At 44.0% G+C, this 22,275-nt stretch overlaps 1 protein-coding gene across 1 annotated transcript in view; it reads right to left on the bottom strand.

Annotated features, from left to right (window-relative positions):
• PTPRJ (protein tyrosine phosphatase receptor type J) overlaps window positions 1-22,275 on the bottom strand; it is a gene marked incomplete at its 5' end in the record, with an annotated part of 79,146 nt that overhangs the window by 2,139 nt on the left and 54,732 nt on the right. Inside the window, 15 exons of the mRNA XM_082000760.1 lie at window positions 702-821; window positions 1,196-1,330; window positions 1,488-1,561; window positions 2,362-2,452; window positions 3,595-3,682; window positions 4,614-4,655; window positions 5,763-5,850; window positions 6,423-6,541; window positions 6,687-6,897; window positions 9,450-9,584; window positions 9,831-10,118; window positions 13,810-14,076; window positions 15,218-15,484; window positions 19,626-19,892; window positions 20,511-20,777. Of these exons, the coding sequence (XP_081856886.1) occupies window positions 702-821; window positions 1,196-1,330; window positions 1,488-1,561; window positions 2,362-2,452; window positions 3,595-3,682; window positions 4,614-4,655; window positions 5,763-5,850; window positions 6,423-6,541; window positions 6,687-6,897; window positions 9,450-9,584; window positions 9,831-10,118; window positions 13,810-14,076; window positions 15,218-15,484; window positions 19,626-19,892; window positions 20,511-20,777 (2,459 nt within the window). The remainder of the gene's footprint in view (window positions 1-701; window positions 822-1,195; window positions 1,331-1,487; window positions 1,562-2,361; window positions 2,453-3,594; window positions 3,683-4,613; window positions 4,656-5,762; window positions 5,851-6,422; window positions 6,542-6,686; window positions 6,898-9,449; window positions 9,585-9,830; window positions 10,119-13,809; window positions 14,077-15,217; window positions 15,485-19,625; window positions 19,893-20,510; window positions 20,778-22,275) is intronic.

Raw genomic sequence — 22,275 nt, forward strand, 5'->3', positions numbered from 1 at the left:
CTACCGTAAGTACCAGGCAAAGCTCAGCTTCATTAAAGATACCTGTTAAAAACTGCACAGTAATTTGATCAATGATATTTCAGTTTCCCTCTTCCTTCTACTCTGGGAGAGAATACTTTGAAATAATTTCCTTTTACTTTTCACTTTACTCCAAGATCATATCTGCTGCATTACATTTGCTGACACTGCTAATTGTGCAGTCTAGCAGATATGCCAAGTATCTGCACAAACCAAAGGTTTGGTGCAAGTCTCGGGCAGGGAAACAGGAGCTGCAGGATCACTGATGGGACAATCGGTAATTCCCATTAGCGGGCTGGATTTTGCTGGCAGATAGCTTTCTGCCACAGAGAGGGTCTTACTGACAACTCACTCCCATCTCTGGATACGTTACTAAAACACTGTTGTGGGATGCCAGGACATATAAACAAATGCATATACATGAATATCACCAGAACCTCATTGTCAGTAAATGCCATGAAAGATTTTAAATCAGACTTTTGGCAGAAAGCAGACCAATACATTCAAAGCCTCAAATTAAAATAAACCACTCTTACCCTTTCCCCTCAGTTAACTTTGATTACATTTTAGTGAAATTATTATATTCTGTCACTCCAGTGCTGCTTGACATTTGAAGTCACAGTTATATGATAAACCACTTCTACAGATAGGTGTACACAGCTCACAGCTGAGGGGGTACTCACCTTTTCTACAGTGAAGTCCCTTATTGTCCATTCTGGAAGGACAATCTCCGAGACCATTGTCACAATAACGTCACCGTAGCTCTTGGATTGTTTGTCTGGCCAGTACTGCTCACATTTTGTCTAAGAAAAGAGTTACAAGGTTAGACACATTACACACAGCAACGAAGCAACTGACGGTTAGTTTTAAGTAACACACCACCTGAAGCATGTCGCCCTTCCCAATGGTCTATCTCAAGGCAGGAGAAGCTCTACCAAAATCATTCTTTAGGGAGAAGAACCCAGCCTTAAATGCAGCGAATCCACAACCCTCCTGAGACAATCTATTCTGACAGTCGGCAGATATAAGAAAAGGGAAAAAGCTAAAAAAATTTGGCCTATTTAATTTAGAAAACAGTCTTCCAGTAAGTGGATGGTTGTTAAAAGAAAGTCTAACAACAAAATTAGAAGAGATCCAACCTTCTTCAAGAGACAGTTCAGTTTTAATAAAAACATACCCGGGCTTGTTCAACACATTTTGTCAACATAACAATAGAGTAGATGTTCTTTTCCCAAATCATGCGCCAGAAGTCTTCAATGGTATTGGGTAAAGGACCCTGTGCAGCAATAAATGCCTTCTTTGAGTTATAGCCCTAAGAAGAAGAATAAAAAATCAAAATAAATAAATATACACAGACATGCTTGCACCAGCGAGACATAAAAAGCTGATTTTAAACGTCATTATGATCTGTTAAGCCCACATAATAAAAACACACATTGTATTTAATTTCAACTAATGAAGCAACTTACAGGCATATAGTTTGCATTAATATAGTCATCAGCTGCAGAGCTTTGATCTGAAAGTTTAACACGAGAAATATCATCTGCCAAAACAAAAAAGGAAAAGAAAATTACGAATTTTAGAACTAGAACCTTTCAGCAAAATACTGCTTATCTAATGCATGGTTTCTAAACAAAAGGTGTTTTAGAACAATATGCATTCTAAGAATAAGAATATAACTTCAGGAATCATAAATAGATGATGAGTTTAGAATTTTTATAATGAAAGCCTTCAGAAAAATGAGTGGCCAGGATAAAAATTCAGAATACTCAGATTACTTTTTTAAACATGGTTTGGTTTTGCATATTTATATATTTTTAATCCACACAAAATTTACTATAGTTTTAATTACTGAAGAAAAATAGGTAATTTGTCTCCTGCTGCCATTGCAGATGATGTTTTTCCTCCAAAGCATTCCTAAGTACCCTTCACTGTTTGCCTTCCAATTCCTTCTTGCACTCTGCTACTTTGGGGTGCCCGCAGACAGCCTGGCAGGACTTAGGCTCTTGGTTCATCTGCACAGCTGGCCAGCAGGGTCTTAATATTTCTCATAGCTCCACACATCTGTCTGTCCATATTCAACCGTTAACCTCTGGTTTTTTCAATCTGGACTGCAGGTTTCTCATGAATGGAAAATTAAAATTATTTAATTAAGGGAAAGTTAGGTTTGCTTACACAGTGATTTTGGGAAAGCAACAGCCCAAATTAATTCACTTGGAAATTGATGACATTAACTCCTCTTTGAAACTTCTGGGTACTATTAAAGACAGATTAGCCAAACCCAAGGTTTTTCACCTAAAAACTCAACCAGTAAAAGATGCAAAACCTAAGAGAGTAACTCACAAGGTAAGACGTTGTTATATCTGTTTTTTCCCCTGTTCTCAGCCAGTTCAGCAGCAAATTTGGGCTGATGAATGCCAGCAGACTTGAGTTCCTACAATAAAAGAAGTATTCATGAGCACCTGGTTGTGGTTTAGGAATAACACAGAAACATGTGACTGAAACAGACAAATACTCCAAACCCTCTTGGACTTTGCTGTAAAAGTTGGCATGTGAAACTGGCATAAATGATGATAAAAATCAGCTTTTTACAGAGTGTGATGGTGACAGTAGCAAACTGGATAGAGAAAGGATTAATACAGAATGTAGGAACAGTAGCATGTTTAAAACCCAGAGGTGAGCTTTTAAAAGCCCAGCAATGGTTTTGCAGAAATACAGGACATTGACATCAGCTGCACACTCACTGGGACCCCAAGGCAGCAAACGACTTCGCTGTAAACTATGAGGATGTTACAGGCAGAAAGGGAGCAAGTACATCATGAAAGGACTGAAGGAAGCAAAATCTGAGATGAAGTCAAGGCAGAGCACCAGCCTGCAAAGTACGATCAAAAGGACAGAATCTGATCTAGAAAGAAGGAGGAAGTCAATTAATAGCTTCAAGGAGATGAAGGGAAAAAAAAAAAGAGATTCTTTAAAACAGCAGACATGACAACACAGAATCCTTACTGACGCTCGATTCCTGTCTTTCATACCTTATAGCAACTGAGCTTTAGCACATTTCGTAGAAGAACAGTTACGGTCACTAAGCAAATCATAACTGCTGTTTCTCTGACTGCTCCCTCGAGCTACTCACAGGTGTGGGTTGCAAATCACACCTGCGCATTAAAGAAGTCAGTGATATTAGCAAGAGACCTGTCTTGCTGTGTAGAAAAGCAACAAGAAGATTAAAAAACCCTAAGTGCAGGGAAGTTAAACAGCTTTCCCTAGGCCAATTCTGCAGTGCAACTAGGGCAAGGACTCTGGAAATCCCAGCTCTGGTGAGAGCTGTGTGCAGCAGGCCATGCTATAAGCTCACAGGTAGAGATAATGGTTCAGGATGTGAAGTATTTATCATGCACTTCAACTAAATTTGTAGCTGAATCAGGGAAGGGAAGGCTATACATGCGGCTTTATAGTCTCTGTAATAAAGTCCCTTTTCTTCGCCCTCAGTAAGCCTTGCGTACACTCTCCACAGCAAAGCTAATTTGCCTTTCCAAAAATATTTGTCATGAAGCAGTCTCCACTGAGGGCACATACCTCGTACTCTTCAGCAAAGCCACAGTTGGAGTCAGCTTGCTGCTTCTTAAAGTAGGACTCAAAGTTCTCCACTTTAATCATTTTTGATCTAAAATGAGAAAAGCCACGTATTGGTAACTGGTATTAGGTAAATAAACCATGAATTCAGTTAATGTGTTAGAAAGTGTGCTTTACTTACTTCTTGACTCTTCAGGGGAGGGTGGGGGGAAGAAAAAAAGGTTGATTAGACACATGCAGCTGTATTTTTCACTATGTGAATCTAAGAATGAAAGCATGACTGTTAGTAGCAGCCACAAAACTGTGCATTTACAGGGGACAGGATATCAAGCATAGCATTTAACCCATCTGTTAAACCAAGGAGAGAACAGCACATCCTTCAGGAGAAGATTATCACAGAAGGTATCAGTCAGCCACTTTGGTACTTCCATCGGATTGGCCCCATTCCCTGGTGTATTTTAATGTCAACTATTAAAGTCTACACAGGTGGGACTTCATGGGATGCTCTGGCCATGCCTTTCCCTCAGCACAAAAATTGGTACAAGAACCAATAATGTGATTCAACTGCACTGCCTGTCATTTGCAATACATTGTGGTTACCCTCCCATGGCCAGCTTTTACAATCTCAACATTATCCACATTAATGGCTCAAAGTAGTCATAAAGCAAAGGAAAACTCAGGCCACAGTGCAGAATTTTGGCTATGTGCACTTTATCAACAATTTGGATTGTTTCCTCAATGTGCACAGAAGCCTGCGTTTCATTCAAACATCCAGTTCTTCAAAACTACGTGGAGCATTTGCGTGTCTAATAGCAATTCATGAAGTGAGCACTCAAATCCCTGCGGCAGTTCTGGAAGTCTCAATCAATATGATTATTTTTAGTCTGCAGACTGGAGTCTTTAAATTCCATACTGCAAAATTCTGTGTAACACTGCACAGAAAACAAGTATCAGGGTTCAGAGTGAGTTTTGCAAATATCACTTGAGCTCAGAAAACAATGTGTGAAAGGATATGGACTTACTTAATTGGAGAAAAGGACACTTCAGTATTTCTTTTATCTTTCCTATAACGAGAAAGAAAATAACACAATAGGTTCACACCAGAATTTAATGGAATGTGTATGAGATTTCTGATGACAGCTATTTCCTCTGCCTGTTCAGAACAATTTCTTTTAAAGCATCTCCTTCTGTGCAAAAAAAAACCCTCCTGAGGCAAACCTTACACTTGGAGTAAGAACAAAATACTTTATCCTTCATTCAGTGATGTTGTGCAATGGGACCGTTTCTTTCTGTTGGAACCAGAGTGTAACACCTGAACACAAAGCACATAGTTCGGTGGCAGAAGTACATCTGAGGGGTCTGCATTGCTACCTAACATCTCAGGAGAATTACTACTAATGTCAGCATCCCTACAGTAAGCGTTCAACAGTGATGTGTCAGTGGTACTGAAACACTATACACTGTAGTATAGTGGTACTACAAGTGGTAGTTGAATGAAAATAATTGTTTCTAGCTTTAAGGAAGCTCTTCTCATTATTGTCCACAGCTATTGGACATGCTTGTAGAAATAACACCAGTTAATCAAAGAAACTAAGAAAACTGGACTAAAGGCCCTATAGCCAACTCTTTAGAAAGGATATACCACATGATCAGAAGCAGGAAAAAGCCTTTGTGGACTCTTAAGTCCCAGATTATTTGGAAAAGACTGGAAACTGAGAGACCAGCTCAAACACTAGGGAACTCATCAGCTTCTGGAAACTCCAGAATGGAAGTTTCATATGACAGGCCATCAAGCAATTAAAAAGCGTGATTAATGGATAATTTAAAATAAAACCATCTAAGATACAATTACATATGTCTTTTAGCACAACAATTTGTGATGTTTGCTCAATTCTGACTGAATTACTTCATCAGCATGCATGAACTCAAAAGAGCTAAACAAAACAAATCTTAACTCATTAGTTTGTAACTATGGGGTTGAACAGTCATTTAACTAGTTTAATACATCAACTGTAATCTGTAACATGCAAACAAGATTTTTAATAGAATGTATTTTAAAGCATCATGATGGAAGTGTATAAAACAGAGAGAGAGGCCTTTTTGGAGAAAGATACAGAAGTGAAATACTGGTGTTCCTCATCACAACAAATACAATAATGAACACACATTACCTTCTCCTTTTCCAGAATATGAAACCCCCTACAGCGACTACAGCCAATATAGCTAAAAGGCATCCAATAACAGCTCCAGCAATAACACCTGATAAAAGAGAACAAGTATTACTCATGACTGATTTACCTCTTTGGTAACGATCTAACTCAATCAACATGCTACAAGAGAACCTCACAAGTGACAGAGCACACTCTGCTCTACTAAATGTCTTTCCTTTACTGTGTCCTTTGGCAGTACCAGTATTGAAATCTCATTAAGAATAATAAACCAAGAATGATAAATTAATAAAAAATTGGGATCAAAAGACCAGTATTTGCATTCCAGTACACCCGCTTCTAATTTACCGGAACTGTTAGAACACTAACTGCTTTTTGCCACTTGTTTCCGTGCCAAAGTCTCACTGTGCCATACAATCCCTTCTGGCATGCCATGAATAGCACAACGTTTGATTACTTCCACATTAGAAATCATACATGGTGACCCACAGAATTAGCAAGGTATGAATTTACAGAGCAGCGTCACTGCAAAGCTAGAAAGACACAGTCCATCACAAAGAAACCAACAGGTGTTTTGCTATTATGAAACTTGCCATAATTAAAGAACCTCCACACACTGTATATGTGCCAAGCTGCCAGTCCTGTATTTGACATTAACAATACCTGGATCCTGGGGTAGCAAAACCGCCTCAGAACAGGGTGAAAACGATACATAACTATCTTCTGCGACAATGATGTTGACCATACTAAAGGTTATGTTAGTGAAACCTGCAACACTTGCCCTGTTGATAAAGGAGAAGAAAAAACAAAAACATGTACATTACATGGTTTTAATAGCCCTAAGCAAGATCTGTAATCTTTTCATTAGATCATCTTCTAGATTTCAACTGCAGCAAAATTAACCAAACAAAGGTTTGAGATAAATACCTGTATGAACGAAGTGGAATCAATGGTCCATTTTCGTAGCCATACATTGTGTTTCCCTTGCCTATATTAACAATGTTTGTACCATTCTGAGAGTGGAAAGAAGGTGATTTTGCCTGCTCTGCATCTATGACATACGTTACATAGGCGACTGCCGTCATCTTCTTGAAATCTTTGTATGTGTTGTTCAATTTAGACTTCAAAGACCCACAACCTTCAGGAAAAAAACAAGGATATATGCGGTATACATCATCCATTGATTTTGTATCAATCAGCACAGTGGCCGAGACAGTAATACAGCGTGTCACATTAACCACAGTTGTCATTACTCTGTAAATACTGCCTGAAATGAAAGGCTGAGTGCAACAGACAGTCTCAGAAATCTCTGCTACTACAGTACAATTTACTGAACTATCTCCCTACTCCCCAGTGTTATTTGTTTTAATCTCCTTTTGGTTTTACTTCTACCATGTATAGTGGACCTTCTCTGTGAAGGTACATATGTACTCTATCAACTATCATATGTAGAGAGTGCAATGCAAACGGTGTAGAAAAAGTCAGTTGGTATTTGGTAACACTGTGCTACCCAAACAGCATTAAGCCTCACTCAGGGTACCACTAAACTCATCCTGACCTATACTACCTTGCTGTGTCTTACAAGAAGTCTCACACCTTAACTCTAAGAGATGAAAGAGTTAATTTCTGTCTTCTCTTGACATAGACAAGCACTGGACAAAACTGTGATCAGAACAGTTTCTCTTCCAGAAGACTAAGAACGGGCTACCACAGTCAAACAGTGACCAACAGGACACCATGTGAAGAACAGCATCACTTTACAGTGTCTGTTGTTAGAATGGGAACCCTAGAAACTTGAGGCAGATTATACAGTTGAGGCACATGTGACCTAAGAGGTAATAAAGAAGCTCAAATTACCAGTTGTCCAACAACTCAAAAGCATGCAAACTGATGTATATATTCAAAGTGTTGCAGAAAGAAGAAGAATCTTACTCATTTGACTGAAATTTGCATACATTGCTCTCTACGGAGTGCCTTTATAAAGCTAAAAGCTCCTTCTAAAAGCAGATACAGTATTGAATTCACCTTTAAGAAGGAGAAGCCTTACAGGAGCTCTGAAAGTTGGAAAAGCTCTAGTAAGTCTTCCACAGCTGTGTAGACAAGGTTTGATCTGCCACCAGTGAGCTGGTGGCTCACTGCCACCAGCAGCAAAGCTTTCATCAACTATAACTGTGCAAGAACAGGATGCAAGACAGCTCTTCCAAAGCACTAGTTTAGTTACATTAAAAGCAGCTGAGGTTGCAGTTAATTCAGTTGCCTAGAAATTGGTGTTCAATACTATCTGAGATACGTTATACGTCCTGTCTAGTCCCTAGTTTCTATTCCAAATGGATGTACACCCCAGGTTACATCTGCAGCTCCTCGTGGATGTCTGAGATGTTCTAGGGTAATATCCAAAACAGCCTTAGACATCACTGCTTACACAATGGAATAAAGTCCCCTCTCTCCATCCTAAAGGTAATGATGGCTGTTTTAAGACGGAGAAAGATATCTCAAGCATATTACTGCTATTTCAACACTATAAAGCTGAAGCAATCGTTGGCCACGGGGATGGCTTTCTACTCCTATCAAAGCACTCAGACTCTATATTATAAATACAAGTGATCTTCCTTCCTTATTTCTTTCAATCACATCTTGAAAGTCCTCTTTCTTGAATACCTTGCAATCAAAACCACACAGAAGAACACACTGAATCTCATCAAAACTAAAACAGGATTGGCTGAAGGTACAAGCAAAGCTCTGTGTAAGAGATCAACAATTCAAATCAGCAACTGTGGGGCAGCTGAATAGGTATACAAAAAATAGGAATTTTCTACACTGATGTACTATACATATATATACGTGCATTTCTTGGACATATATTGTATGGGAAACCACAGAAGAAAGACCTACAGTCAAAATGCTGCAAGTTGAATTTCCAGTGTTAAGACTAGATAGATAAGCATGAATGTCAAATCCCACTTGGGGGAAACCATCTCCATCAGCTGCTTTACTCCTCCAGTACACTGGCAGAAATGAAAAGAACACTGCAAAGGTAAGTTCCTTAATTTTATGATTCATCACTAGACATTCACCAATTAAAGACCTTTCTCTGTTTTGATGCTCTAAAGAGGTGAGTTTGATAGACTTCCCTCTCTGGCTTTCCCTGGCATTCAACCTCCCATGGCATGTAATGCTGACAATGCTATTCAAGCCTTCCACCTGCACTCCATCTCTCTCAGTTAATAAAGTGTTTTAAGTAAAAACAGAAGGAAAGCTTTTTTTTTTTTTTTTTTTAAAGATCTTACTTCAAATACTTCCAGCTGAAGAAGGGAGAAAAAACATCCTACATTCCAAAGTTGATTATATTAGTAGCTCTGAAAATTATTCTGTGGGGAAAAAAAAAAGCATACTACACGATCTTGTGGCAGGAATCACTGGCAAATCAAGATGGCAACAAGCACAATGGCAATACATATGAGACATATGCAAGGATAAGTCAAGCTGGAAAAGGGTGAGTGAAAACAGTGGCTTTCTGAAAACAAGGATCTGATTTCAAGCAAGCAAGGTATTTGTCTCATGACTTTTGAAAGGTGATTGAAAATACTGAGTCAGCTTTTTCTCTTATCCACTTAACACCTAGAGTTTAAAACATAATACTGTCTGATAAATGTTTCTCACACACTACAAGATAATATCATAACATCTTACCTTGTTCTTCTGTTGTGATCATTACTGCATAGGCTTTCAATGGTCCATTCACTGACTCAAAATCAGAGAATTCAACAGACAACGAGCTGTGACTAACTGCCTTGACTAAAGGAGCTTTGCTTGGAGCAGGTGGGTCTATGAAAAGAAATATGTTTTAGTACCTTAATGACAGATAAAGTTTTCCAAACAAGAAAATGCTGTAATACTGATGCTGTTCATATAATGCATATTTATTGTGCATCACATTTCACTTTGCATGAAGGTAGTGTTTTATTCATAATCCGTAGGCTAATAATGGCATATCAAGTTTGGTATCCTGCAATCACGATGTTAATATTTTGGTCCTATGAATATCTTTCATTCTCAAATCTTGATGCTTACCAGTAATGCTCGTATTACACATTTTCTGCACTGAAGGGCTTTCAGAACTATTTGAAAGAGTTGCAATAGTAACAGTATAGGTGCTGAAATAATCTAAAGATGCTATTCTGAAGGTTTCCTCTGAGCCTTCTGTGATGCAGGATAGAGTCTGTTCTTCTTTTTCCCACGTATCATTAAATATTTTAATTTTGAAGCCAGAATTGTTACCAGAAGGACATTCCCACTTCAGCATTAGGGAAGACTCCCTGGCCACTGGTTCACACTGGAATGAATTCACTAAGGCAGGAACTGAAAAAAAAAACCAACAAAAAGAATACTATAAAAAAGAGGAGTAAGGAATCAAGTATTGCAGTAAATAGAAAAAGCTGTCTATTTGTAAGTTCTGTGTATAAACGTTTGTAAAACCTCAGTATCCCTTTCCACTTTTAAAAAGATGAAGCTACTGCCTACAAGGATTTACTACCCCATAAGGAAGGGAAATGAGAGACCAGTGACGAGTGGCATTCCTCAGGGGTCAGTACCGGGACTGGCACTGTTTAACATCTTTGCCAGTGACACGGACGGCAGTATTGAGTGCACCCTCAGCAGGTTTGCCAACAACACCAAGCTGTGTGGTGCAGTTGACACACTGGAGAGAAGGGATGCCATCCAGAGGGACCTTGACAGGCTGGAGAAGTGGGCCTATGCGAACCTCATGAAGTTTAACAAGGCCAAGTGCAGGGTCCTGCACCTGGGTTGGAGCAATCCCAAATATGGATACAGGCTGGGTGGAGAATGGATTCAGAGCAGCCTTGAGGAGAAGGACTCGGGGGTGTTGGTTGATGAAAGAAGCTCAACATCACCTGGCAATGTGCCCTCGCAGCATAGAAGGCCAATCGCATCCTGGGCTGCTTCAAAAGAAGTGTGGCCAGCAGGTCAAGAGAAGTGATTCTGCCCCTCTACTCCACTCTGGTGAGACCCCACCTGGAGTATTTCATCCAGCTCTGGGGCTCCCAACATAAGAAAGACATGGACCTGTTGGAGCAGGTCCATAGGAGGGCCATGCAGATGATCAGGGGGCTGGAACACCTCTCCTGTGAAGACAGTCTGAGAGAGTTGGGGTTGTTCAGCCCAGAAAAGAGAAGGCTCTGGGGAGACCTTATAGCAGCCTTCCAGTACCTGAAGGAAAGCTGGAGAGGGACTTTTTACTAGGACATGTAGTGATGGGACATGGGGCAATGGCTTTAAACTGCAAGAGGGTAGATTTAGATTACAGAATCACAGAATCACAGAATCACTAGGTTGGAAAGGACCTTCAAGATCATCAAGTCCAACCATTAATCCAGCGCCACCATGTGCTGAAGTGCCACATCCACACGTTTTTTGAACACTTCCAGAGATGGCGACTCCACCACCTCCCTGGGCAGCCTGTTCCAATGCCTGACCACTCTCCCAGTGAAGAAATTTTTCCTAATATCCAATCTAAACCTCCCCTGGCGCAACTTGAGGCCATTTCCTCTTGTCCTATCACTAGTTACTTGGGAGAAGAGGCCAACACCCTCGTCGCCACAACCCCCTTTCAGGTAGTTGTAGAGAGCAATAAGGTCTCCCCTCAGCCTCCTCTGCTCCAGACTGAACAACCCCTGTTCTCTCAGCCGCTCCTCATAAGACTTGTGCTCCAGACCCCTCATCAGCTTCATTGCCCTTCTCTGGACATGCTCCAGCACCTCAACATCCTTCTTGTAGTGAGGGGCCCAAAACTGAACACAGGATTCAAGGTGTGGCCTCACCAGTGCTGAGTGCAGGGGCACGATCACTTCCCTTCTCCTGCTGGCCACACTATTTCTGATACAGGCCAGGACATTGTTGGCCTTCTTGGCCACCTGGGCACACTGCCGGCTCATGTTCAGCCGGCTGTCAACCAGCAACCCCAGGTCCCTTTCCGCTGGGCTGCTCTCCAGCCACTCCTCCCCAAGCCTGTAGCGTTGCATGGGGTTGTTGTGGCCGAAGTGCAGGACCCGGCACTTGGCCTTGTTAAACCTCATACAGTTGACCTCAGCCCATTGATCCAGCCTGTCCAGATCCCTCTGCAGAGCCCTCCTACCCTCCAGCAGATCAACACTCCCACCCAACTTGGTGTCATCTGCAAACTTACTGAGGGAGCACTCTATCTATTCCCTCATCCAGATCATCTATAAAGATATTGAACAAGACCGGTCCCAGAACCGAGCCCTGGGGAACACTGCTTGTGACCGGCCGCCAGCCTCTTTACTATGAAGGTAGTGAGACACTAGAACAGGTTGCCCAGAGAAGTTGTGGATGCCCCTGCCCTGGAAGCATTCAAGGCTAGGCTGGATGGGGCTTTGAGCAACCTGGTCTAATGGAAGATGTCCCTGCCAATGGCAGGGGGGATGGAACTAGGTGATCTTCAAGGTCCCTTCCAATCTAAACCATTCTATGATTCAGCATACTAAGTACACAGACCTCTTCTGTGCTAACTCCTCTGCAGACAGGTTTACTGAGAAAATTTAGGTTGAGTATCTGTCAAGATTAGTAAGTTTTCAAAATACTGTTCAATCATTGAACATACTACTTTAAGAACATTTTTAGAGTAGTATGTAGATTGATACTATGTCCCTGGATAATTATGTAAAATTCTTAGTGGCCAACAAACAAGAAAACAAATAAGCTCTGTACATTAAGAGCATAGCAGTAGCCACCCTTAAAAGCAGCAACTACATGTCCATTTGTGTGAGAGTCCCATAGGACATAACATAAAAATTGCAACCTTATGACCAAATACAAAAAGATATTTAAAAAGTTAATATAGCAGTAACACTGAGAAGAGAGGTCCCTCTAAACTAAACATCTTATAAAGCTTGGCTTTCAAGATCAAAACTCTGGTAACTTCTACAGTTGTAACACAGAGCAAATTTATTTCCTCTCTTGATAAAGAAGTTATTTGGTATTTCCAAATGCAGGGGTAAAAGACTCATGGACTAAATTATTTTTTATAAAAAGGGGTATTTTTTTAAAGAAAGTAAGGAGAAACAGAATTGTGTACCAGAAGAAACAGATTTAGTTAAAAGATAGATGTGAGTGACTGGGACTTATTTCTACTGCATTTTAAAAGATATTTCTTTCCTTCAGTAACACTGTCAGCTACTCCTATAAATATGGTGACATTGTAGAAAGGTTACAGGGTTTATGTCTGTAGTAACAGCTCTGATGGCACTGGATGTCTGGTTTCTAGAGGAGGAACCATGACTTTGGATCTCTACCCTGTAGGTGTAATTAGAAGAAATATCAAATGGAGCTGGGCTTTGTAAAAGTCAAAACAAGACTCCGTCAATGCTCACGGATATTTGCTGACAAGAACAGACAGAAGAGGCACTGCCATGCTTCCACGTTTTGGACAAACTGAACATTGCGAGTAGCCAAGTAGCACTTTTACTGCACCAGAGACTCTTAACAGGTTCATCCTGGGGCACCTCTGGAAACCTCACTGAGGAGCTCTGGGACAGATTCACTTCACCTCAGTTAAAACAGGAGAAAACAAAGGAAAGGACACAGCAGCACATACTCACAACAAGGGGGAAAAATGGTCACAATGCCTCGCATGATGAACAGAGGAGCACCTCAACCTTCTCCTCTTTGCTGATGAGCTGAGCTGAGCAGAGCAGTGTGGCTGCCCACAGCCCAGCTGGAGCCACAGGCCCCTCCAATGGGGGTAAGTCTCACAGGCACACAATGGACTCACAACGTATAGGAGCCATACAAAACAGGGACCTGAGAGCCTCATCCAGAAAGAAGAGGAGGCAACAAAACCTCCCACAGAACCCTCTTCCACACATTAACATCGCTGACTGCAGGTACGCCATGTGCAGCACTTCTGCTTGAAATAATACTGTATTTCAACCCTCAGGCAGGTAGGCAGAACCCTGTGTTGCACAGCAAAATAAAGCCCACCAGAACAGGGCTGCAAGAAACTGTTACTTACTTGTATACAGGGATCTGGACACTCCTTCTCCTTCCACGTGACCATCACCCACTACTGCAAATACTGTGAAATTGTACATCGTCCCAGGAATTAAGTCAGTAACTTCAGTTTTGGTGACACTGGACATAAGGTTCCTAACAGAGGTCCCATTTACAACCTCTATCCTGTACGTGTAGGAGTCAGAAGCAGCGTCGCTCACCATCCATGTTAAGTTGACAGAAGTCACGCCAACATATTCTGCCTTGAGACCAAGAACTGGGCTGGGCTCTGTGAAAGGCAAGACAACAATCTGTCAAGACAGAGAAATAAAGACAGAAGAGCCACAGCCACATTTCCCTATTCCACATAGAACGAGCATTATTTGTGGCCAAGCAGCACTTCTACAGTATCAATGCCCAGTTTCAGACATTCACACTGGTGCATCTGTGGAAAGGCCACAGGAGTTCTGGGGGATATTCTCCTTATTTCATTTCACGTGCTAAAATTGTTTGTTTCCACAGTGGGTTTCCTGGCAGAGAAACAGATGGAAATCAGGGAAGGAAGCAGAGTGCAGGGTGATCTTGGTCTGTTAACTCAAAATTGGGCCTGCTAGTGTTAATCTGAGGCCTTCAGCCCAGCCTCTCCCCAACATCAGCAGAAGGAAATGGGCTCCTTGAGCAGGTCTAACAGCTGACCCACCCTGGGGGGCTGTGTCTGCAAGCCTGATTCAGCATCAACACTAGGCAGACAGGACTTCCCTCAGGCAGCTCAGACAAGCTCATCTACTCAGCAGCAGCTCCAGGACCACTGCTTTTAAGTGCTTTGTAAGGAGTTTGTGTGTTCCCTTTCCACTCCCGAGCTAAACACAAAAAAAATACCTTCTCATCCCATCTATCCCTCTGACCTGGGAAAAAGGTACCATGGAGCATGCCAACAAAAATGGGACCACGCTCGATAATGTGGCCCTAGGCACTGTCACAGCCCACGGGAGTCCCAGGCGAGGGACTCTGCAAAGAGCTCAAAAAAGTCCTCAAGCATAAAAAGCTTCTGTGATCCTGGCCACCACACCCCTGCACACCATGTTCTTTGATATAAGCTGTGATAACCTACTCCCAGAAGCATTGTAGGGGGCCTATTCAGCCATCAAGTCTAGAGAAAGCCATGCTGTTGTAGCAGCTGGATGTCTACCTAGTCTTGAGCAGCCAAGCTGATAAGTAACTGCTTTACAGGCAACACACACACACAGACACATACAATCTCAGTCCGTTTCCCTTTACCAAAGACACATTGGTACTCATGCTCACAAGCACCTGGAGCAAAGCAACATTACAATGAGAAATAGTACGAAGTTGGAAACCCAAGGGAAAAAGCAGGGCAATTTGGTACAAACTGCATATTTACATGTGATTGAGAGGCACCATTTCCTTACTTGTATACAGGGATCTGGACACTCCTTCTCCTTCCACGTGACCAGCACCCACTACTGCAAATACTGTGAAATTGTACATCGTCCCAGGAATTAAGTCAGTAACTTCAGTTTTGGTGACACTGGACATCAGGTTCCTAACAATGGTACCATTTACAACCTCTATCCTGTACGTGTAGGAGTCGGAAGCAGCGTCGCTCACCACCCATGTTAAATTGACAGAAGTCACGCCAACATATTCTGCCTTGAGACCAAGAACTGGGCTGGGCTCTGTGAAAGGCAAGACAACAATCTGTCAACCTGCACGAACATCTGCTCACAAACATGGACAGAAGAAACACAGGCACAACACTACTTCGCCGTCTTCACATCACTCATCGTTCGGAGTGCAGGAGCACCCCAACACCACCACCAGATACTCATGGAGGCTTTTGCAGCAATGGGCAGCTAAGAGAAAAATGAGGAAGTGGCATCTTAAGTGGGATTCAACCTCCTTTCACATTCAAAAGCGTAAGCACAGGTTACCACGGTGCCAGCACTCCCAAGGTTTTGCTTGGGAATACAGAGAGGTTGGCAGGAAAGATAGAAGGTTGCAGTGGGACATGGGGAAAAAAGACGGTGGTGTGCCTGTGCACAGGAAAAGGTGAGGAACATCAAATATCACTGGAGGAGGAACACAGGTAATGACAGAGGCACCCTACTCCTCCTCCATCCTTCAAACCCTGAGTTCACTCCTGAGCTAGTGCTGCCTAAAGCTCACTCTCCTGCTGCAGCCCAATGGCAGTCATAGGCCCCCAAATCACAGAAGTTCCCTGGGCACAACATGCTTCTCTGTGTGGGAAACCTTTAAAATAAGGGTCTCGGGCCCCCATTCTCCAAGAAGTGAAGGTGGCAAAACCACCCACACAAATCCCAGACCAGGAAGGCAGGTTCTCAGGAAGAGTTCCTTCATGGTAAGGGAATCTGGAGCCCAGGTTATTTTTTCCTCTCTCCTTTCAGTTGCAGGCAGCAACACAGGGAGGAACAGATGGGCCCAGTCTATAAATATATAACTCTGTGACTGGTGCCACTGCCACAATTTCGGGTTTTTTGATAATGGGATGGCCTACATGGCACCTGGCTCACTGGCATCAGATGGGATTAACATTTCTCAAAGGGGGAAGAGGGTCTTTGCTCGCAAGCTAGCAGGGCTCATTGACAGGGCTTTAAACTAGACTTGAAGAGGGAGGGGGATAATATCAGGCTTACCCTCCACAAGCTGTGGGATGACACACCAGGGGTAGAGGGATGGGGTGCTAGCAAGGCCCCTCAGCCTGCTGCACCAGAGAAAGATCTCAAAGGAACTAAAGAGTGTTCCTCCAAGAGGGTGACATGGCCAACAGCCCAGCTGAAGTGCCTCTACACCAATGCACACAGCATGGGCAACAAACAGGAGGAGTTGGAAGCCACCGTGCTGCTAGAAAGCTATGGGATGGTTGCCATTACTGAAACTTGGTGGGATGAATCCCACAACTGGAGTGTGGCTATCAATGGCTACAGGCTGTTCAGTAAGGACAGACGAGGAAGGAGGAGTGGAGGTATTGCCCTCTATGTCAAGAAATAGATAGAGTGCGAAGAGCTGTTCTCTGAAGAATAGCCACGAGCAGGTCAAAAGCTTGTGGGTAAGAATCAGGGACTGAGACAACAAAGGGAACCTTGTGGTGTCTACTACAGGCCACCAGATCAAGGGGGGTCTATTGATGAAGCCTTCTCACTCCAGCTACAGGAGGCATCGTGCTCACAGGCTCTCGTCCTGCTGGGGAACGTCAACCACCCTCACATCTGCTGGAAAAGTTGCACGGTGAGCTGTAGGCAATCCAGGAGACTCCTGGAGTGCACAGAGGATAACTTCACACATAGCCCTACCAAAGGGGGTGCCATACTGGACCTGTTGGTCACCCATGCATGTGAGCTAACTGGTAATGTCAAGACTGGAAGCAGCCTGGGCTGCAGCGATCATGCACTCGTGGAGTTCGCAGTCCTGAGGGATATGGGGCAGGCAAAGAGTCAAGTCAGGACCCTGAATTTTAGGAAAGGAAAATTCCAGCTCTTCAGGGAGTTAGTCCATAGGACCTCCTGGGAAACTGCCCTCAGGGACAAGGGAGCAGAACACAGCTGGCAGATCTTTAAGGATGCTTTCCATAGAGAGCAAGAGGTCTCGATCAAAGGTGTAAGAAATCAGGAAAGGAAGGCAAGACATCAGCATGGCTGAGTCAAGACCTGCTGGGCAAACTAAGGGGTAAGAAGGAAATGCACAGGCAGTGCAAGCAGGGACACGTATCCTGGGATGAGTACAGGGATGCTGCCCCGTTGTGTAGGGATGGTGCCTGGAGGGTCAAGGCACAGCTGGAGCTGAACTTGGCAAGGGATGCAAAGAATAATAAGAAGGGTTTCTACAGCTATGTCAGCCAGAAAAGGCTGAGGTACTCAACGACTTCTTTGCCTTGGTCTTCAATGGCAATCTCTCTTCCCACACCTCTCAAGGGGATGAACTGCAAGACGAGGACTGGAGGAGCAAAGTTCCTCCCACTGTAAGAAAAGATCAAGTTTGAGACCACCTGAGGAACCTGACCATGCACAAGTCTATGTGACGTGATGAGGTGCATCCCAGAGTCCTCAGGGGAATTGGCTGATGTAGTTGCCAAGCCAGTCTCCATGATACTTGAAAAGTCATGGCAGTCAGGCCCTGGAGACTGGAAAAAGGGAAACATTGCACCCATCTTTAAAAAAGGTAGGTAAGGAGGATCCTGGGAACTACCAAGCCATTAGCCTCACCTCTGTGCCTGGGAAGATCGTGGAATAGATCCTGCTAGAACCTATGCTAAAGCTTATGCCATGGAGGGCAGGGAGGTGATTCGAGACAGCCAGCATGGCTTCACCAAGGGCAAGTCCTGCCTGACCAACCTACTGGCCTTCTGTGATGGAGTGACCACATCAGTCGACAAGGAAAGAGCTACCGATATCGTCTATCTGGACTTCTGTAAGGCCTTTGACACGGTCCCCCACAACATCCTTCTCTCTAAATTGGAGAGGTATGGATTTGATGGGTGGACTGTTCAATGGATGAGGAAATGGTTGGATGGTCACATCCAGATGGTAGTGGTCAATGGCTCAATGTCCAGATGGAGACTGGTGACAAGTGGTGTCCCTCAGGGGTCCGTATTCGGACCAGTACTCTTTAATGTCTTCAGCAACGACATAGACAGTGGGATCAAGTGCACCGTCAGCAAGTTTGCAGATGACACCAAGCTGAGTGGTGAGGATGACATGCCTGAGGGATGGGATGCCACCTAGAGGGACCTGGACAAGCTCAAGGAGTGGGCCCATGTGAACCTCATGAGGTTCAACAAAGCCAAGTGCAGGGTCCTACACCTGGGTCGGGCCAACCCCCATTATCAGTACAGGCTGGGGGATGAAGGGATTGAGAGCAGCCCTGCCGAGAAGGACTTGGGGGCGCTGGTGGATGAAAAGCTGGACATGAGCCAGCAATGTGCACTCATAGCCCAGAAGCCCAACTGCATCCTGGGCTGCATCAAATGAAGCATGGCCAGCAGGTCGAGGGAGGTGATTCTGCCCCTCTGCTCCACTCTGGTGAGACCCCACCTGCAGTACTGCGTCCAGCTGTGGAGCCCTCAGGACAGGAAGGACATGGACCTGTTGCAGAGGGTCCAGAGGAGGGCCACAAAAAATGGTCAGTGAGCTGAAGCACCTCTCCTATGAAGACAGTCTGAGAGAGTTGGGGCTGTTCAGCCTGCAGAAGAGAAGACTCTGGGGAGACTTTATTGCAGCCTTCCAGTACCTAATGGGGGCTTATAAGAAATTTAGAGACAGACTGTTCAGCTGTTCAGCAGCGATAGGACAAGGAGTAATGGTTTTAAACTAAAAGAGGGTAGATTCAGGCTAGATAGAAGGAAGAAATTTTTCCCAATGAGGATGGTGAAACACTGGCATACGTTGTCCAGAGAGGTGGCAGATGCCCCATCCCTGGAAACACTCAAGGTCAGGTTGGACAGGGCTCTGAGCAACCTGATCTAGTTGAAGATGTCTCTGCTCATTGCAGGGAGGTTGGACTAGATGACTTTAAAAGGTTCCTTCCAACCCAAAGATTCTATGATTCTATGATTGCGTGACAGGCCTTCATGACCACCTTCAAAAACCACTGTTTTTGAGGGGTTTTCATGGAATCATTTTGTTTTATTTTGTTTTTAAAATGAAGGCTTCCACACAAGTATCTCTTACTGCAGTAGGCAAAGCACAGAACCTCTACCTGCAACACTATTAAATTTCAACCCTCGGGCAGGTAGGCACAGGCCTGTGCTGCACAGCAAAATAAAGCCCAGCAGGAATAGATGTGCAAGCAACTGTGACTTACTTGTATACAGGGCTCTGGACACTCCTTCCCCTTCCGCCTGACCAGCGCCCACTACTGCAAATACTGTGAAATTGTACATCGTCCCAGGAATTAAGTCAGTAACTTCAGTTTTGGTGACACTGGACATCAGGTTCCTAACAGTGGTACCATTTACAACCTCTATCTTGTACGTATAGGAGTCGGAAGCAGCGTCGCTCACCACCCATGTTAAGTTGACAGAAGTCACGCCAACATATTCTGCCTTGAGACTCAGAACTGGGCTGGGCTCTGTGAAAGGCAAGACAACAATCTGTCAACATGCAAGAACATCTGCTCACAAACATGGACAGAAGAAACACAGGCACAACACTACTTCGCCGTCTTCACATCACTCATCGTTCAGAGTGCAGGAGCACCCCAACACCACCACCAGACGCTCATGGAGGCTTTTGCAGCAATGGGCAGCTAAGAGAGAACTGAAGAAAAGTCATCTTGAGTGGGATTCATCTCCCTTTGACACTCCAAAGCAGAAGCACACATAACCATTGTGCCATCACTCCCAGGGCTTCCCTTGGGAATCTAGAGAGGTTGGCGGGAAAAGGGTGAGGATGGTGGGGAAGGAACAGTAATTTTTTTGTTTGGTTCATTTTTCTTTTGTTATTCTCATGGAGGATTTTTTGTTTTGGGCGTGGTGGTGAAAGGGGTTTGGTGTTTAAAAAAAAAAACCAAAAAACCAACACAAAGAACCAGGGCTATGTTTCTTCTACATGTTAACACCCCATTCCTAGTAGACATCCTAGGTAAGACTTGTATTATATTACAACCCTTGGGCAGGTAGGCCCAGCCCTGCGCTGCACAGCAAAATAAAGCCCAGCAAGAAGAGATGTGCAAGAAACTGTGACTTACTTGTATACAGGGATCTGGACACTCCTTCTCCTTCCGCCTGACCATCACCCACTACTGCAAATACTGTGAAATTGTACATCGTCCCAGGAATTAAGTCAGTAACTTCAGTTTTGGTGACACTGGACATAAGGTTCCTAACAGAGGTCCCATTTACAACCTCTATCTTGTACGTATAGGAGTCGGAAGCAGCGTCGCTCACCATCCATGTTAAGTTGACAGAAGTCACGCCAACATATTCTGCCTTGAGACCAAGAACTGGGCTGGGCTCTGTGAAAGGCAAGACAACAATCTGTCAACCGGCACGAACATCTGCTCACAAACATGGACAGAAGAAACACAGGCACAACACTACTTCGCCGTCTTCACATCACTCATTGTTCAGACTGCAGGAGCACCCCTACAACATCACTTTTGGATGCTTCTGCATCAATGGGCAGCTAAGGGAAAATTGAAGAAAAATCATCCTGAGTGGGGTTCATCCCCCTTTGACACTCCAAAGCAGAAGCACAGGCCATAGTCAGACAGCACTCCCAAGGCTTCATCTGGGAGTGAAGAGAGGTGGGCAGGAAAGAGAATGCCATAGAATAGCATAGAATTTCAGTTGGAAGGGATGATCCAGTCCCTCTGCCTGACCACTTCAGGGATGATCAAAACTTAAAGTATGTTACTGAGGGCATTGTCCAAATGCCTCAAACACTCACAGGCCTGGGGCATCAACCACCTCTCTAGGAAGCCTGTTCCAGTGTTTGACCACCCTCTTGGTAAAGAAACACTTCCTAATGTCCTGTCTAAACCTCCTTTGGCACAGCTTTGAACCATTCCCACACGTCCTGTCACTGGGTACCAGGGAGAAGAGATCAGCACCTCCCTCTCCACTTCCCCTCCTCAGGAAGCTGTAGAAGGCAATGAGGTCACCTCTCAGTCTCCTTTTCTCCAAACTAGACAAACCCAAGTCCTTAGTCGATCCTCACAGGACATTGCTTCCAGCCCTTCCACCAGCTTTGTTGACCTCCTCTGGACACATTCAAGGCCCTTAATATTCTTCTTAAATTTTGGGGCTCAGAACTGCACGCAGTACTCAAGCTGAGGCCACACCAACGCTGAATACAGCAGGATACTCACCTCTTTTGATTGGCTGGTTATGCTGTGTGTGATGCACTCCAGGGTGCAGTTTGTCCCCTTGGCTGCCAGGACACACTGCTGACTCCTGTTGAGCCTGCTGCTGACCAGCACCCCCAGATCCCTTTCTGCAAGGCTGCTCTCCAGCCACTCCTCTCCCAATTTATATTTGTGCCTGGGGTTACTCCATCCCAGGTGCAGAATCTGGCATTTCAACTTCTTGAATTTCATCCCACTAATCATAGCCCAATCGCTCCAATCTATCTAGATCCCTCTGCAAGGCCTCCTGTCTGTCAAGAGAGCCAACAGCACCTCCCAGTTTGGTATCATCAGCAAACTTGCTAATGGTGCATTCAACTCCTGCATCTAAATCACTGGTAAATGTATTGAGAAGGACTGGCCATAGAATTGAACCCTGAGGAACAGTGCTTCTGACCGGTCACCAGTCAGATGTAGTCCCATTCACTGCAGCCCTCTGAGCTCTGCCCTTCAACCAGTTTTTCACCCAGCGCTCCGTGAACCAACTCATCCCACGGTTGGACAACTTGTCCAGAGGATGCTGTGAGGGACAGTATAAAAAGCCTTATTAAAATCCATAAAAACTACATCCACCACCCTCCCTTCACCCACTAGGCCAGTGACCTTG

Source organism: Phaethon aethereus, assembly GCF_964289735.1.
Source record: "Phaethon aethereus genome assembly, chromosome: 5".
Classification (NCBI taxonomy): Eukaryota; Metazoa; Chordata; class Aves; order Phaethontiformes; family Phaethontidae; genus Phaethon; species Phaethon aethereus.